Source organism: Pelobates fuscus, chromosome 7 (genome assembly GCF_036172605.1).
Source record: "Pelobates fuscus isolate aPelFus1 chromosome 7, aPelFus1.pri, whole genome shotgun sequence".
Taxonomy (NCBI): Eukaryota; Metazoa; Chordata; class Amphibia; order Anura; family Pelobatidae; genus Pelobates; species Pelobates fuscus.
This window is the reverse complement of record NC_086323.1, coordinates 19,969,611-19,986,548: the sequence shown is the minus strand read 5'-3', so window position 1 is coordinate 19,986,548 and position 16,938 is coordinate 19,969,611. Positions and strand designations below refer to the sequence as shown.

At 41.5% G+C, this 16,938-nt stretch overlaps 1 protein-coding gene across 1 annotated transcript; it reads left to right on the top strand.

The window, feature by feature from the left end:
* Nucleotides 1–2,705: 2,705 nt before the first annotated feature.
* On the top strand, nucleotides 2,706–16,391 carry LURAP1 (leucine rich adaptor protein 1). The gene is made up of 2 exons (XM_063427760.1): nucleotides 2,706–3,304; nucleotides 13,569–16,391. Exons 1-2 carry the CDS (start codon nucleotides 3,086–3,088, stop codon nucleotides 14,325–14,327), a joined length of 978 nt encoding a protein of 325 aa, XP_063283830.1. The 5' UTR covers nucleotides 2,706–3,085; the 3' UTR covers nucleotides 14,328–16,391.
* The last annotated feature ends 547 nt before the right edge of the window (nucleotides 16,392–16,938 follow it).

Genomic DNA, 16,938 nt, shown 5'->3' with positions numbered 1-16,938 from the left:
TGTGGGAGAAAAACTGTATCTTCTGCACTGGAATTTCAATGAAATAAGTATAAATGAGTTTTTTCGTAAAGATTCAAATTTTTAGAAAAACTCTGTGCAAGTGATAATGTGTTTACTGAGCTAGTAGTGCTGTGAAGATAAGTAAAAAACTTTCATGTTCCGGGTGTGTCCGTTGTCCCACGCTCACTAAATTCATTAAAGTCGGAATTGTTCGGAATATAAATTTGTGGCGGGACCACTACCTGTTCGTGAATTCCCGTGTGTTATTTCCTGTGTTTTCCCCTGTACTGTGTTATATTCATGTGTTTTGCCCAAAGGAAAGTAATTAATGAGTGCTTCCCTGGGCAGCCACTGTTCGTATAGCTGGATGGCGGCCAGGAGGAGCATTCGTGTCCCGAAAGGAGAAACTTCCCTTGCCTGGTTTCACCCAGGGTCCTTGCGAACAGAGGCTGTTCATGCCGAGTACCGTTCTGGGGCTCCCTGAGCTTCGTGGGGACATTCCTTGGGGACAATGGCAGTTTGGAGGGCTTTCTGTGGCAGGGAGTCACAGAGGTGGGAAGCTTTCCTGCGCTTGGACTCCCAGGTAGAGAGGCTCATGGGATGAAGACCCCCTGGCCACCGGAGGTGGGAAACCCTGAGGATGGGTGGTGGGAACTGGGGACATAGGGCCTGGAGTTCCTGTCAGGCACAGGCCCCTGGGAGAGGGAGGACCCTGGGACGGGACACTGAGTTGCGGGAACAGGGGACAAAGCGATTGGGGTACGGGTTCCATTGTGCGAACCCCGGAAGGGGAAGGACCCTGGGAGGGGGCATTGTCTTTGTCTTGTGTCCACCCCTTATATGGGGCAAGTTTGGAACTATGTGTCATCCGGTTACTGGGAAAATTGGTCTATTATTTCATTAATAACGGGGGTAACCAGTCGGGTCACCCACTGCCCACTACAAACATGATTTTCAAGGGAAATTGTTTTTTTTTTTCAGTCCTGCTATTCTGGAATTACATTTGAACTTTTGAGTTTCTTGTAATTTACATTTACTAAATAGTGAATTGTGGCTAATTAAAATTAGCCAAACCAGAAAAAAACAGATGAAGAAGAGAATTTGTACAGTGAGGTTTTTTGGGATATGTTTTGTAATTTGTTGTTTACTATAATTCACAGTAAATAAATCAATGAACGCACATCATCTGTTAATTTTATTCATATACCTCTGCCCCCTATGATCTAAGTATGCCTATCCAATTCCAGCATACAGCCACAGTTTCATTAATGTAGTGGTTTTGGTGCATAGATATTATCCCTTTTCTGGGACAATATAAAAACATTGGGGTTTCTCAGCAACAGAAACGTTTACATTTAGCAATAAAAAAGTTTTCACATTTCATCATCGCGCACAGAATGATGACGTTGAATGCAATTCAATGCTTCTCTGTATAAACCATAGGGTTGGTGGACCACAGCAATTCCATGTACAATGTGTCCTCGATGCTTCTCTATGAGAAGCATATTATTGGACAAAAGTAATCAGAAATGATAACTTCACAACAGATCGGCTGCTGTGAGGAGTCTGTCCCCGTGATGGAATAACGGTAACTTTAAGGGCGACTTTAAATCTATTTAAAAAAAAACAAAAAAACTTTTTTTTAAATTAGAGTGTTCCTTTAAACCAATCACAAATATTTATTGACTAAGCAGCAAATTATCATAAACTGGTCAGAAAATGTTTATCTATAGGCTAAAATGTCTGAGCTGTTGTTTTTATTTTTTTGCAGAACGAAGTGCTACACTATAATATGCAGCATTGATATATTGTAAGAAGTAAATTAAATGACAATTTCAGAGCATCATAAATACTACAGCGCATTGTAGTGGTTATGGTGCCAGCAGTGCCCTGGCGCCATCCCACAGTAAGATGTCAAACTGTTTTAGATCTGAGTTCTGCCCGTCACCAGGGTCCTCCTACACTGCATCCGGTCTTCTCAAGTAGGAAAAGGCAGGCGTCACTTGAGCAAACTGAGCTGATACAGGAGTGCTGTGATTGGCTGAGAGAGCGCGTACCTAATGCTCTCAGCCAATGATTGTGTGGCTGCATTGAAGTGACATCTGGCTTGTCAGACTGGATAACTGTGGAAGGCATGTAGGTAAGTTTTCATACCATCCTAAACCGGTTTAACAGCGCAAGCGAACTCCTGGCACCATAACCACAACAGCACATTGTATCAGCTATGACATATCCCTTTAATTCATGAATCAAGGAGGGATATCTAAATGAATTGCCTGGATTATTTAATGTCACTCTAATTGCTACATACTACAGGGCATCACTTTTCCTACAGTGCCATACAAGATGGTGAAAAGGTATGCTTCCAGGAATCAGGGGCTGGATCTGGTAAAACTAACCCCCCCTCGGGCTGATCTCACCATGTAAAGGTTAATCACCTCAAAGGAAGTGGAGCTGGGACTGTGGGAAAGATCAAAGGGAAGGGAGCTGCGCCTCTAATGCGTGGAATACGGTAGCCTGCTGTAGGCTGATACAATTTGTCCTTCTGCAGTGTTTTCATTCATGCAGGTGGAAGCAGGCTGGGGAGGCTGGTGCAGGGGAGAGGAGACTGGGACAGGGCTGGGGAGGCTGGTGCAGGGGAGAGGAGGGGAGAGGAGACTGGGGAAGGGGAGAGGAGATTGGGACAGGGCTGGGGTAAGGTAGGAGGCTGGGGGAGGGCAGGGGAGGTAAGTGGAGAGCAGGTTGCTGCAGGGCAGAAGAGGCTGGGGTAGGGGGTGGCTGGGACAGGGGAAGGCAAGTGGAGGGCAGGTTGTTGCAGGGCAGGAGAGACCTTTAAACCCCCAGTTGGGGCAGATCTGCAGATGGGAGGGGGACACAGAGCATGCTGCAGTGGGATTTAAACCTGGCTCTAGATGGAGGAATACATGGTATCTCTGCTGATCCTTATTGAGTGTCAATAGCCCCAGGTCAGCACTAACTGCCCAGTCCAGGTGTCAGAGAGCGCTGGGGGCCCGGGAGATCCTGGCTGGAGATTAGGCTGATGCTTAGCTGAGTTCCCATTGAGCAGCCACTCACTGTCCAGGCTATGGATCAGCTGGGAGCTGGGAGGCTGGAAGGAAGCTGCCTGGAGGCCCCCCCTGATCTCAGGGACCTGGAGACTAAGCTGGGAAGGAAGACCCCCGATGGACTGCTCCGCTGGATAAGAGAGGACCCTGTGCAACATCAGGGGGATCCTGGCTTGGTCATCATGGAGAATGGCGAGCAGGGACTGGGAGACAAGATCAGGGCTCTAAAACTGGAACTGGTGAGTGAATACTGGGGTACCCAGCTAAGGGGGGCTTCACATCTGGAACTGGTGGGTAACTACAGGGGTACCCAGCTAAGGGGGGCTTCACATCTGGAACTGGTGGGAAACTACAGGGGTACCCAGCTAAGGGGGGCATCACATCTGGAACTGGTGGGGAAACTACAGGGGTACCCAGCTAAGGGGGGCTTCACATCTGGAACTGGTGGGAAACTACAGGGGTACCCAGCTAAGGGGGGCATCACATCTGGAACTGGTGGGGAAACTACAGGGGTACCCAGCTAAGGGGGGCTTCAAATCTGGAACTGGTGAGTGAATATTTGGGTACCCAGCTGGATTGGGGGAGGCTTGGGCTGTCAGTGCAGAGTCAGCAGATCGATCGATCTATCTATTCATCTATCTCACTTTATCCTTGGCAATGTATCAGTCATTCCTTGCAATCTGTCTCTGTCTAGTGTGTGTGTGCTATTATTTCCATGTTTCGGTATAACTGAGTTTACGAGGAAGATTACATAAATTATTTTATTAATTGAAATATAAAATGTCATCTCCACCCAGTGTTTTATTATTATTATTATTATTATTATTATTATTATTATTTCTCCAGCACCAACATAGTTCTGCAGCCTTTAGCATGATAGAATGCGGATATTTGACAAGTAACTGAGATACAGAATATTATCTGAGACGAGAAGTGAAAGGGGTAGCGTGACATTGGGAGACATATTTACTAAACTGAGAACTGTGGAGACTCTACAAGAGAATTGGAAAGCGGATTATAATCATAGCTAGATCACTTTGGCAATTCATCTATTTTGCATCAATATGTACACTTTTATCACAAGTCCCAGTTTAAAGCCCTCTTTATGTTGCAATACAATGTATCCCGTGATTTGATTCAGATTACACAGGAGCACATTGTAAACAAACCCCATTTATCATGTCTGCCAGTGAGACAGACCGCTAATGAGCACATAATGCCCCGTCTATGTTAGAGGAATATAAAAGTCACTTAAGGGGTACTCCAAATATCATAACCAGTCCATACAGCCCACTGTTGTCATTTTGATGCCAAGATTAATCTGGCCCGGTTCCCCAGTAATGGGGCAAAGTCGTTAGCAATGGTTTCGTCCCTGCCGGGCTCCGAGACTTCTTTCGTGCCATGTGACCCGCTTCTGCAACAGATAGATCTGGTCCAGTCAATTGCCTTTCCTTGGCCGAGAGTGTCAGCTGACTGTTCTCAGCCAATGAATAGCACATTGTGCAAACAAATTTGCACAGAATTGACATTAGCTAGCCCGGAACTCCGAATTGGCTGATGACACTGATATAGCTGGAGTTAAACCTCTGGCAGTCAAGGGATTACATTTGGTATGTGCAGCGTTTCACAGCAAAATACTAAACATACAGACTGCAGGCACCATGGCCACTTCAAATCACTTAAGTGGTTGTGGTACTTGGAGTAACCTTTTAATATCTGACCCACTTTACTGGTTCTTAAACCCAGATAAACCTGTTTTCTTGACAGCCTAATTGTACTGTGTCATATTGAAACCTAATTAATTGGGGTCTGGCAATAACGGACATTATAATTATAGTCCAGGTGTTGTCTATGCATTCCTATGTCAATTTGTGGTTATAGTGTGCAAAGTTATGTCGGAATTTTGGGTGTGTGATGGGGGGGGGGGGGGGTTACTTCGTTCTAGATATAATTCAATTAAAAGCTCTAACATACTCTCCATTGCAATACTTGGTGTCAGATTCCATCAGTGCGTTCATATAAACACAGCTGTCTGTAGAGCCTACATTCCTTCGCCTAAAGAAACTCTCTGAGGTTATTTGTTAAATCGTGAATAAGGTTTACTTACAAAATCCGGCCACATTTCGTCCAGAGTCCTAAAAATTCTCACACTCGGCCGTTACGGCTCAGAATATTCGATTTGATTTGCTGCATTTAACAGTTTAGCTAATACACCCCTGAATGAATCTAATTGTAGAAATTACATTTACCTTTTTTATTTTTTATTTTTTGTATTGGGTTATGGAGTGAAAATACATACTTAGTATCTTTATTGTCACTCAATGTGATGGTTTTATTTCTTTCTTGGTAATTAAAGGGTTTAATAAATAAATAAAATTTTTCAAACACAATACTATATCATTACATTTACTTAAAATATATATTTATTTTGTCTAAATTCCCAGACAAACCTAGTAAATATTGAAGTTTCCTAAAATACAACAATTGGCAGGACGACCTAGTGTAGTCTGCCAAGGTGAGAGAGGAGTTCGCAGCTGTAATATAGAGTTGGTATGTTAACCAAATGAGCCATCTTACAAGCCTTTGCTGTTATATGGTGGGAGAAGGTTGGTGAGCAATCTGTGTTGTGGGAGGGAGTTTGGAATTTGCAGTTGTAATTATCTTGTGTGGGATTTAACCATTTGGCCCTCTTAGGGGGAGGGAAATACAGAGCAAATCCTTGCAATTTGTAATTAACCTCTGAGATGCCAGAATGGTGTTCAGCAGATTGCTAAGAAATGTCTCTGTGTCTGGCACAACAAAGGTTAACTTTGAGATCTGCTGACTTCCTGTGAGAGGGACTCACAAAATCTAGGATTACGACATCACGTCACTAAATAGAGAATTAGAGAGAACTGATAGGAGAATTGCAACTTTCACGTCAAAAACTGAGCTCGTGAGACAACGGAGTTGCAATTCAATTAACGTGATAGATTTTGGCCCCATAAAATCCCTTGGTCAGACTTTAGCAATGTGTGTTTAGTGACTACACCTCAGCCTGTATGTACAGTATGTGTTGTACAGCGCTACGGAATCTGATAGCGCTATATAAATAATAAAATAATGATGATAATAATAATAATGTGTATCACTCAACAAGAGCGAGAAATAAAGTAAAAACATTTTTGAATGACTGTAGTGTCCTTATGAAAGGGAAACAGAATGAGTTAACTTCCTTATACAAACTGTATCAACACATCTAATCTCCACGGATAACATGGGGGTGAAAATATTGACATAATACTTAAAGGGCACCTGTCAAGGACAAAACTCTCTCTTTACTGTTTTTAAAAAGCATCACATGTCATCCATACATTGTGCTTGCAGTTTTGTTGGCAAATGTAAATATTGGGAGAAACCCTGTCTAATAGGAAGTCTTTCTCCCAGTTGTCAATTCTTTGGCATAGATTCTGTTTTAAGGGATTTTGACCAGAGATTTCTCTCAAATTTTCTATTGGGTGAATAAAGGAATGTCATAATCCTAGAGTGATAGACTCTATGCCGAAGAATTAACAGGGAGAGCAGTGGAGGCCACCCACCGGCGGTGCTTCTGTACTGTGGTAGCCATGCATAGCAACCACAGCGCATGTGCTTTGGTTGCTATGGAAACACCGTAGGCGAAGCTGCTAGCGCAGGCTAGGTAGTATAGAAACATCTGTCATCACTTCATTCAGACTCTGGCATACTTTCAATGAAGCCAGACTGTTGGTGTCATGGAGAAGGTTTGCCCTGCTTGGGGAAAATTAGTCAATAGAGAGCAGAGGGAGCCAGGGCGTAACTTACAGATCTGTACGCGCAATGGAGCCCGGGAACGGAAAGTGAGGTAAGTCATCTAAAAACAGCTTGTAAAACCTGCAGATCTCTTGTCTACAAGCCCTCCCCTTCTTACCCTGCCCACACTTTCTGTGGCTGTCCAATCACAGACTTCCCAATGAGAAGTCTTTGTGTTGAAGCACCTGATCATGGCTTTCCATGTAATACATTGACAGGGGTGGGGGGGAGGCAGGTGTGGTCCAGAAGAACAGTAGCTTCCTGGCATTCTGATTGGCAGCTGGGTGGTGTTTCTTCTCCCAGTTATAAAACAGCTGATTTATGTTGAAATCTGCATTTCTATAAACAGTCATAAATGTGACAGGCTCCACATAAATAAAGAACTTTAGCACGCTGACGTGCTCTGTCTGTGTAGCTCCTATTTAAAGGGACAGTCTAAGCACCAAAACCACTTTTTTGGTACTGCCTCTTTTTACCTGACAATGGAAAACACTGCAGTTTCTGAGAACACATCCCACATGTTAGTGGCCACAGGAGATCGAGGTCTGTTTTATAGTTATGCGTGCAATGTACGGAAGTGGCATGCAGAAGTTGGACGGATCATTGACCGCAAGGGAGGAAGCAAAAATGTCTGAAAATTGGGGGCAGACTTATAGCTGCAGCATTTTTTAAGGCACTCTTTACAGCTCACCATAACCTCATTTTTGTCTAAAACAGAGGAACTAGAAACAAAATCGCCATTTTGTTTTTTACTTGAATAATTTTGAGGACAAATTAACAATTCACTTGTCCCTTCTCCAACATTCCCAATTCAGTTTTTCCTCGTCTCATTTAATTTTGGGGATAACTATCCTGTGTTTTTTTTAGAGATATATATATATATATATATATATATATATATCGTTATGTTTTGTTTTCCACCAGGGTGAATATCGGGTTAAATCTAAATTTTCTATTCTCATTGAAGCAAACAGTAATGGCCTCTTCTGGTTTCAAGATGTTTACAAGTGGGAACATGGGTCCAAAAACCTTCCCACGCTGTTTCTCTTTCCCCCGGTATAAATAGAAGCGACACATCTCAGATGTTACACTCGCTTCCTCTTTATTTTGTGAGCACAGAAAGATATAGAGCGAGTAGCCAAAAAGTATCTCTCCTGCTATTGCAGGACTACAACCCCCATGATGACAGTGTAAAGGCTTGGAAAAGCAGCTTGGGGTGTTAGCCTTTTGGCAATTACTGTTGTAGGTTTTACACTTTACCTGAGGTGCTCTGTTGCCCCTAATGGTTGAGCACTTTGTTGCATTTTGCCCAATTAATCCTCGTTCATGTGACAATACTCCATTTGGCTGACAATACATAAAAAAACATAGGTTTTCTAAACTGTCTTTATGGTACAAAGTGTTTAGTTGAGGTTATTGGAAATACATTAGGATAGGCATCCTTGACTAGTGTAACTGGATGAGCAAGAAAAAGTTAAAGAACAGGTACTGTATCCTCTATATTTTACTGTAAATGGCGTGAGCAGCTTTGGGTCATGGTCTATGGACTGTGAGGTATGTTTCTTTATTTCCCCTGTTTGCGTCAGCCTTTTTTTTTCATACATTATTGGTTGAGAAATTTTTCTAGATTTAGATTATTAGATTCATAATTTTGTCTCCTTTGTTTTAAAATGTCTGTGGAATAAGTATTAGTATGTAATCAAACTCATTTTATTGACTTGAAAGGACGAAGGAAAAATCAGAGATTTGAACAGTTAGCTTATTTGGCAAAAGCACCAATTTATATAACTCGCAGCCCACAGAATTAATTCTACGTGTCACGCTGCCCCGGTTTGTATGAAAAAAAAAACAAAAAAATAACATTTTATGTCAGCTCTCAAATCCTCCTCGCTAAATTGTCATGTCGCAAAAATCATTTTGGCGTCTGTAATTAAAGAAGCAGAACTGATTATTTCAAATTTCCCATTCCCATAGCGACGGACACAATAACACTGTATTCCCCTCCACCCCCCACCACATACCCTTCATTTTGGAAAAACTGCTGAATATTTTCATTTGTGCATTGTGGTTTTATTTAAATGAACCGAATGGAAGCAACTCGTTTCATTTATGTTTACAATGTAATGTAAAAAAAATCCCATTTATCGCTATGTCACCTATCATCCTTGCCATAAAAATTGAAAAATAGAATTCTGGGAAGTATTGGCATTGAACCCCTAATTGGGCAGTGTGGTCATTTGCCTAGTACACCCCAATTATAGGGGCCAAGACTCACCAGCTCGTCAAAAAAGCATCATTGGCTGGGTAGAGATTAACTAAAGGTCATATATTTCCAACAGTACATGTAGCCTCCTTCAATTCAGCCGCGCAGTAAAAAATATTTCAATGAAGTTTATACACGTTATTTTGTGAACTATCCCCAGAATTAATAGCATCCCCTCCCTGCATTTATTGGATAATTATTTCAGTCCACATCATGGGATGATAAGAATAGCAGGTGTGCAGCTGCAAGTCCCACTCTGCACTAATTCTGCTAGATAGGAGTTGTAATTTACTGTTTATAAATAGAAAAATTCGGGGGCGGAGCCTGACTTCTGAGCAGAACAGACGTGGGCAGCACGAGTTTCCACCTAACTCGCAGGTTCTGGGGTAATATCGCCACCTCACTAGCCAAAATTCTTAGCGGGGTGCACTACCCACGTTGGAGGTGCACCGATGAACCGATTGACACCTCACCTGAGTTCGTCATGTCCGGGAGACTGGAACGCTGCGGCCTACTAGAGTTGGAGCAGGGAAGAGGTGGCCACTCTTTCCGACACTAAACTCAACAAGCGACTCAGCTGGACTCCTACACCCCGCCCCCCTTTGGACTGGTGGGGGTTATCCCGGTCCTCACTGGGTGGATTGACTCACGCTCCCCCTGCTGCACCTGTATTTCGCTCCCAGCAGAAGCCTAGCAGCAGCCTGAACACACAAGATGGCGCACACACCCAAGTGCCTCACCATGCTAATGTCTGCCTACCTAGACCGAAAGCCACCAGAGGCTTGACCTCTTGACATCGACCATATAGGTGGAAGATTGAACACCATCTCGATCTTTCAACTGCCCCTGGGGGGGGGGGCAAGGACTTGGCCACTAAGAGGTACTGAGTCAGTGGACAGAGGAAGTTGGCTTTCACAAAAGCTTGGGGCTCACCTGTTAGTCCTTGGCTGACCCCAGGCCCTCGCATGCATGCTCATTGGGCCTGCTGCCCCAGGGACTCGGCTGAGACAACCGCGGACCTGCAGTCTGACACATGAAACCATATTGAGAAGGCGAATGCCATTAATGATTGTGTCCTCATTGACAAACTCAATGCTTCTGTATTTTAATATTATGTGCTATAATGCAGCACTACGAAACATATTATGTCCCAGCATGCTCAACCTAACATTTAACTAGCTACAGCTCTGTGTTTTCTATTTCCTAATATTTGGATAACACCCCTCATTATAGAATAGCGAAGTATACCATTCACACGTGTATTAAAGCGACAATTTAAAGGGAATATAAGCCGACTCTTGACTTACTATCCTAAAGTTATGTAGTATTCACAAGCATGCTGTTACTCTCTCTACTATAAAATTGTGCTGTCCCATTGCAATTGTACATAACTTATCTTTGAGTACCATATTCTGCCTTCATGCTACCTGTATAATTGTGTTATCTCATCCACATGCTTTTGTTGTCGTGACAAGGCAGGTGATTGTATACTTTTCTGCACTGCAAAAATAAAACATTTAAAAAAATAAATAGAAAAATTCCTATAATTTGCCCTCAACCTATTTTTATCAGGTCTGAAATGTCCCCATGAAATGTGCAAATGTATGGAGAGTAGCTGGATTTGCTTATAAATTACATTTTTAGATTACTTCTATTTAAATGTATCATCCAGTTCAGCTGCCTGTTTTACCTGACGTTGTGAAGTTTGCAAACAAATTGTGTTTTTTTTTTTTCTTCAATAAATTTCTTATTTAGAAAACAAACAAACTGGGAATCCGATAATTATAAATAATAAAGAGAAAACTGTTACCTGTTGGCATAGTTTGTTTTGCCAATCACTGAAAGAAGCACTAACGCGTTAGAATACAAAGCATATGGGTCCTACCACCTCCTTCCTCCCCCCCCACCCCCCCCATGTGTCACATAAAAATAGTAAAATGAGACTTTTACTTCTCTTTTTCCAGAGACTCCCTCAGCGCTGCTAATCTAACTCTTGCGACGTCATGGAGGAGGCGTGGTCTCCTCTGGCGTGGCCTCCTCCGGCGTGTTCCAAATTGGAGACCTAATGCGCATGTTCAGTGAGTGTCTCATGCCCATTCAAGCTGTCCCATAGGAATAAAAGCTTTCCTGTTGGGACCACGTATTACACATGCAATCCCCTTCCCCATGTTCCATCATAAAAAACATGCATCTCCTGCACCCATACTCCCATCAATCTCCGATGGATGCATAGATAGACTGCAGGATTGTTGTGTGTTGTTGTTGTTGGTTTTTTTTTTTGTTTATAATAATTTTAATTCTCATAAACGTGTGTGTGTGTGTGTGTATATTTATTCATAGAATCCTTCAGGGTAGCGGATGACTTCTAGATATAAATTTGTGTTCATGTAATAGTTTTTCCGACCATACCTTTTACGGCTATCATTGACCTGCTTTTCCCAGAATTCCTCTGTTTTTCTGTACTGATCTGCCTCTTGTCTATAATCTAGTGAGGGGGCCGGCGTGCCATGTTATATTAATGTTTTACGAACCAGTCAGGCACAGCTGATTACCTAGAGGACTCAGGTGGGCCGGCCTCGGCTCACTGACCTTTCCTGCACGTTCCTGCCAAGATAGCATGACCACGCTTTGGAAACACAGGTGCTCCTCCCAGCCGCTCATGTAAACAGGTTGTGGTTAAAATGCAAAGCTAATGATAATATTGCAGCTTAAACAAACTGAAGCTCACGGCTTAACCGTTTGATACCATTGAAACTGGATAACAGCCTGCAATGGCAGGAAAAACATTCTTATTGTCTGAAAGAAGAATTAACCCCCACAGGACCAACGTAAACCAGTAATTCTAAGCAAGTTTCAGAGAGCAGGTCCTTTAAGGTTTATTGTAGGCAACAGGAAAAAAGCAGGATGCAGTTTGGGCAGTTTAGGTGGTTATGGCCTGGTTCTCGATAGTGGGGAAAACCATTTAATCAATGGTTTACCATCTTACCCGTTTCCCCGCCAGGCTTCGAGGTTCCTTCCAGCTTCTCAGCCAAAGAATGGCACCACTTAATGGGGTTTTAAGAGGCACTCGGTCTTTAACAACAATCTCTCTGTTTAGTGCACAGTCACCTTTTTAACCCCTTAAGGACACATGACGTGTGACATGTCATGATTCCCTTTTATTCCAGAAGTTTGGTCCTTAAGGGGTTAAAGGATATTTTCTACTTAAAATGGAATTCTGGATGGATTATGTGTCCGTTATCAAGATTCCTACAGAAGGAAGCAATGGGTCAGTTGCCACATTCCAACAAATAACTCTGCCTGTGTTCCATTTTCTTATTTGAAAAATAAGAACTGCAGAGATATACATACAAATGAGTTTGTCAACTTAGTTTATTGCCGTGAATAAATCTGAGTCTGTGGGAAATGGGAAGGGATGCTTACAAGTCTGTGAGTAATGAATGATTGATTTTCCAAGACCTTTTTACATGTTTCATATAGAGTGCCGGGTCACTGGGCCATTGTATTTATAAATAAAAAGACAACACGCCAATACAGTCCTAAAATCTGTATTATTTCCTATTAGAATTTACTTTGACAATATTTGGTGCACAATATTATGCAAATCTTTCAATGGAGGTGTAATAGAATTTCAATATAATAAAGTGTATGGTAGGATATAAAAAATATAATACAAAAAACTGCCCCCAACGCTCCTCGTTTTTTCACTATCGATAATCAATCCAATGGGGCTTATTCACTAAATACTAAATTGTAATTTGTAGAAAACTGAATTGCAAAATTCAGGCAGAACTAGTCAAGCTGTGACAATATCTGAATTGTAGAATTGTTCCTAATCTGTTAATTTGGCCTATTTTAGCATGTGTTATTGCACTGGTACAGTTAAACATTACAGTAACATCCTGTGCACATGCTAATTTATACATCTTAGACGGGTTGTAATCTAATTAACCATACCCCTTACCCAAGACGTGGTGTTTTAACACTATAAGTTCAGGAATGCATGTTTATGTTCCTGACCATATAGTGTTCCTTTAATAACACATTACACTGATCAGTCACAACATTAAAACCACTGACAGGTGACGTAAATAAAATGTATTATATTGTTACAATGGCACCTGTCAAAGGGTGGGATATATTAGGCAGCAAGTGAACAGTCAGTTCTTGAATCTCATCTGTTCGAAGCAGGAAAAATGGGCAAGAGAAAAGATCTGAGTGACTTTGACAAAAATACACCACAAAAAATAAATATAATTAACCCCTTAAGGACCAAACTTCTGGAATAAAAGGGAATCATGACATGTCAGACACGTCATGTGTCCTTAAGGGGTTAAATGTATCAAAATATTAAATGAAGGCTAATGTAAAATATTTTATATTCTGTGCATCTCTGTTTATTAATTGAGTTATATGCTTCTTTTTTACAGGCCTGCTTGAGAGCCATCGACGTCAAGATACTTCATCAGCTGCTTGCTGTTAATGACGGGATTGAGGCTGTGAAATGGATCCTCGAGGAGAAGGGAAACCTAACCAGTCGGTGCAGTAGTTTGACCAGCAGCCAGTACAGTCTAGCAGAAAGTCTGGAAACCTCCCGTCGGGGAAGTTTGAATAGTCTCCAGGATCCCGCTGATAAACTAGACAGCATCTCTATTGGTAGCTATCTTGACACCCTTGCCGATGATCTGGACGAATACAGTCTGAGCACCAGTGAACCTGCTGTCACCTCCACTCCTCATCGCCAAGGACTTCCCTTGATGATCCCTGACAAAGATGTGGACAAAGTTGGCCAAGAAAGAGATGTCTTAACTGCAACAGTTGCCCTGCATCCAAGAGGGGAACGCGAAAAAGCCAAATTAGACAGGGAATTCTTTAGAGCAGATTACATGTCTATGTCTGCCACTAGTCAAAATGTTGGTGACAGAGGTAGGATCACCAAGAAAGTTGGGCATTTGCAAGCAGGTTATGTGGGTGACACTCCAAATGGAATTTTGGGCAAACAAGAGGCAAATAAGGAACGCTGTGTGGAGTCAAAACATTTTTCAGAGGAGGCCTCAAAAACAAGTCCTAAAATAAAACTAGGTCAGAATGGCAAAGTGGATTTGGACAAAATAAATAATAAACTTCATCTGGAATATGATGCTCATTGGAGGTGGGTGCAGTCTCAGGATGATGTGACGTTTTTGTAACAAGCACTTCAAGTTTCTCCAAGAGTTACAAGTATTGTGCTAGATTTGGAATGTTTGTTCTTGAGCAGTAACTGTTCACTTGGTAGTCATGATTAACCCCAAAGACCATGATGAAGCTCCAGCAAATGACTAGTCTTTGTAGGACATCAATCCAAAACGTTTGAAATGCTTTTACGTTCCAAGGATAGGAACCTCTAAAGAAAGCAGAATAGTTTTTTGGTTTTAAAATTATTTTTCATCCTTGGCACAAAACTCCCACACCCTTCACCCACCAACCACTAAAACCGATACGAAAATACCCAAAATAAATTACCCATTTGATATGGATGAGAAATTAATCATGTGATGAGCACATCGGATTTGCATTCATAACTATTAAAGTTTGGGTTTATTATCTAATGTGAAAGATTTATAGAAAATTGAATGCATACTTATAATCATGGGTTTGCATTTAGAATGTGGTTTCCTTAGATAAAGTCCTAGAATTAAATCGATACATGTGAAATTGCATTATAAATTTGAAGTTTAGGTCTGCTGTATGTGACACTTGGCGTTGTGAGTTGCAGCACTCTGTTGAGAGAGTGCACAGTTACACAAACGTCCACAATTGCTGCTATCCAAGTAGTCCATATATATATATATATATTGAAATGGGAGTACAATGCAACATCTTATTTTTAATGACATTGCTAATAGTTTGGCCACAATTATGTCCAGGGTATTCTTTGTGTTCTGTAAAGTGTTACTGTGTCATATCTCAATTACTATTGGAATCTGGTCTCTGTAGTGGAGCCATGTGTCAGTCGAAAGAGACAATCTTGGATTTCCACTAATCTTTTGAAATTTAGGGAAGGTTAAGTTCAACTTGGGAAGGTTATTGGAAATCTAGTTTCCATTGATCAGGTCTAAAACAAGATCGAATCAAACTGTTTTCACGTAATTTGATAAAATCTGGGTCTCTAGACCCAAAAACAGCCCTCTGCAGCCACTGATAAAAAGTGAAGTCTCACTGCCAGATTATTTGCACACGTTTGTCCAGCCTTGCCTGCTAATGACAGGGTGTGAATGCTGGGTTAAGCGGTGTCCAGCTCTCCAAGCCCGTCATTACTATCCAGGTCTAGACGGATTGGTGCTGAAGGCAAACTTGTGCCGTATCTCTCAATTCTCTGCAGTTGACATGAGCTATGTACATAGACAAGATTAAAAGAAAACACACTCAAATCAACCTTCTGCTTTGCTCCAGACCCTGAGCATATTAATGAAGGGACATTTTTATAAAACCCCAGTTTATGCCCGTACTGGAAAATGTATGATTCTCAAGAATAATACTGACAGTCCATGAACTCAGCGGGAACTTTTCTTTGATGATTTTGATGCACAATGTTTGAGTTGGTTTCCAGGGCAAATCAGGGGCTTACTGGTTGAATTTTGCTAATAGATATTGAGAAAAAAAAAATTGAGAGTTAAAAAGGCCGAATGACCTCTTTTTACCTTTCGTTATGTTTCGCAAATCCAGAAACTCTATTTTTATTTCTGTGTTTTGCCGATTTGTTCTCTGAATATAAATATCCTTGGGAAGTATTCGGTGTTTTAATTTGTCAATAACGATTGATGCATTTTATTCGATTACATTTATGCTTTACTTGATCTGCCGCTTGACGTATATCCCCATAATGATAGACATGGAAGCACAAACAGAAATTCCCACTGTGTTGGCTACAATGTTATTTTACATATGGAACCAAGTCCTGAATTATACAATTTTATCAGAAGAACTGCTTAATAACTCACAGTTTTACTTTGCATTTTGTTATCTCATATTTAATTTTATATACATACTGTGGTTTGACCCGTAATCAAATGAAATTTGATGATGTTAAAGCCAGCCCATGAAATGGTGAGTAATTCTGATCTGTTCTATATACAGACTCTCTAGAATGCTGTGTTCGTTCTGCTTGTTCTGTGACTCCAATCTGCTGCTACAGCATTAGATCTCCAGGTTAGCAATAATATTTGCTGTGACTATGCAGTCAAACAATTAAATAAAATCTCTGTCTGACAATGCCCAGTGTTTAGATCTATTTATTGCTAATGAATAGGACAGATTGTGTACTTGATACATTGGTAGAAAAATAAAATGAGAATCCTTTATATACTGTGTATATCTATAAATGTCAGACAGGACTGAAAGAAGGTCTCCAGAACTTAAAGGGACACTATTGTCACCTGAACAACTTTAGCTTAATGAAGCAGTTTTGGTGTATAGAACATGCCCCTGCAGCCTCACTGCTCAATCCTCTGCCATTTAGGAGTTAAATCCCTTTGTTTATGAAGCCTAGTCACACCTCCCTGCATGTGACTTGCACAGCCTTCCGTAAACACTTACTGTAAAGAGAGCCCTATTTAGGCTTTCTTTATTGCAAGTTCTGTTTAATTAAGATTTTCTTATCCCCTGCTATGTTAATAGCTTGCTAGACCCTGCAAGAGCCTCCTGTATGTGAGTAAAGTTCAATTTAGAGATTGAGATACAATTATTTAAAGGACCACTCTAGTGACAGGAAAGCATACTCGTTTTCCTGGCACTAGAGTGCCCTGAGGGTGCCCCCACCCT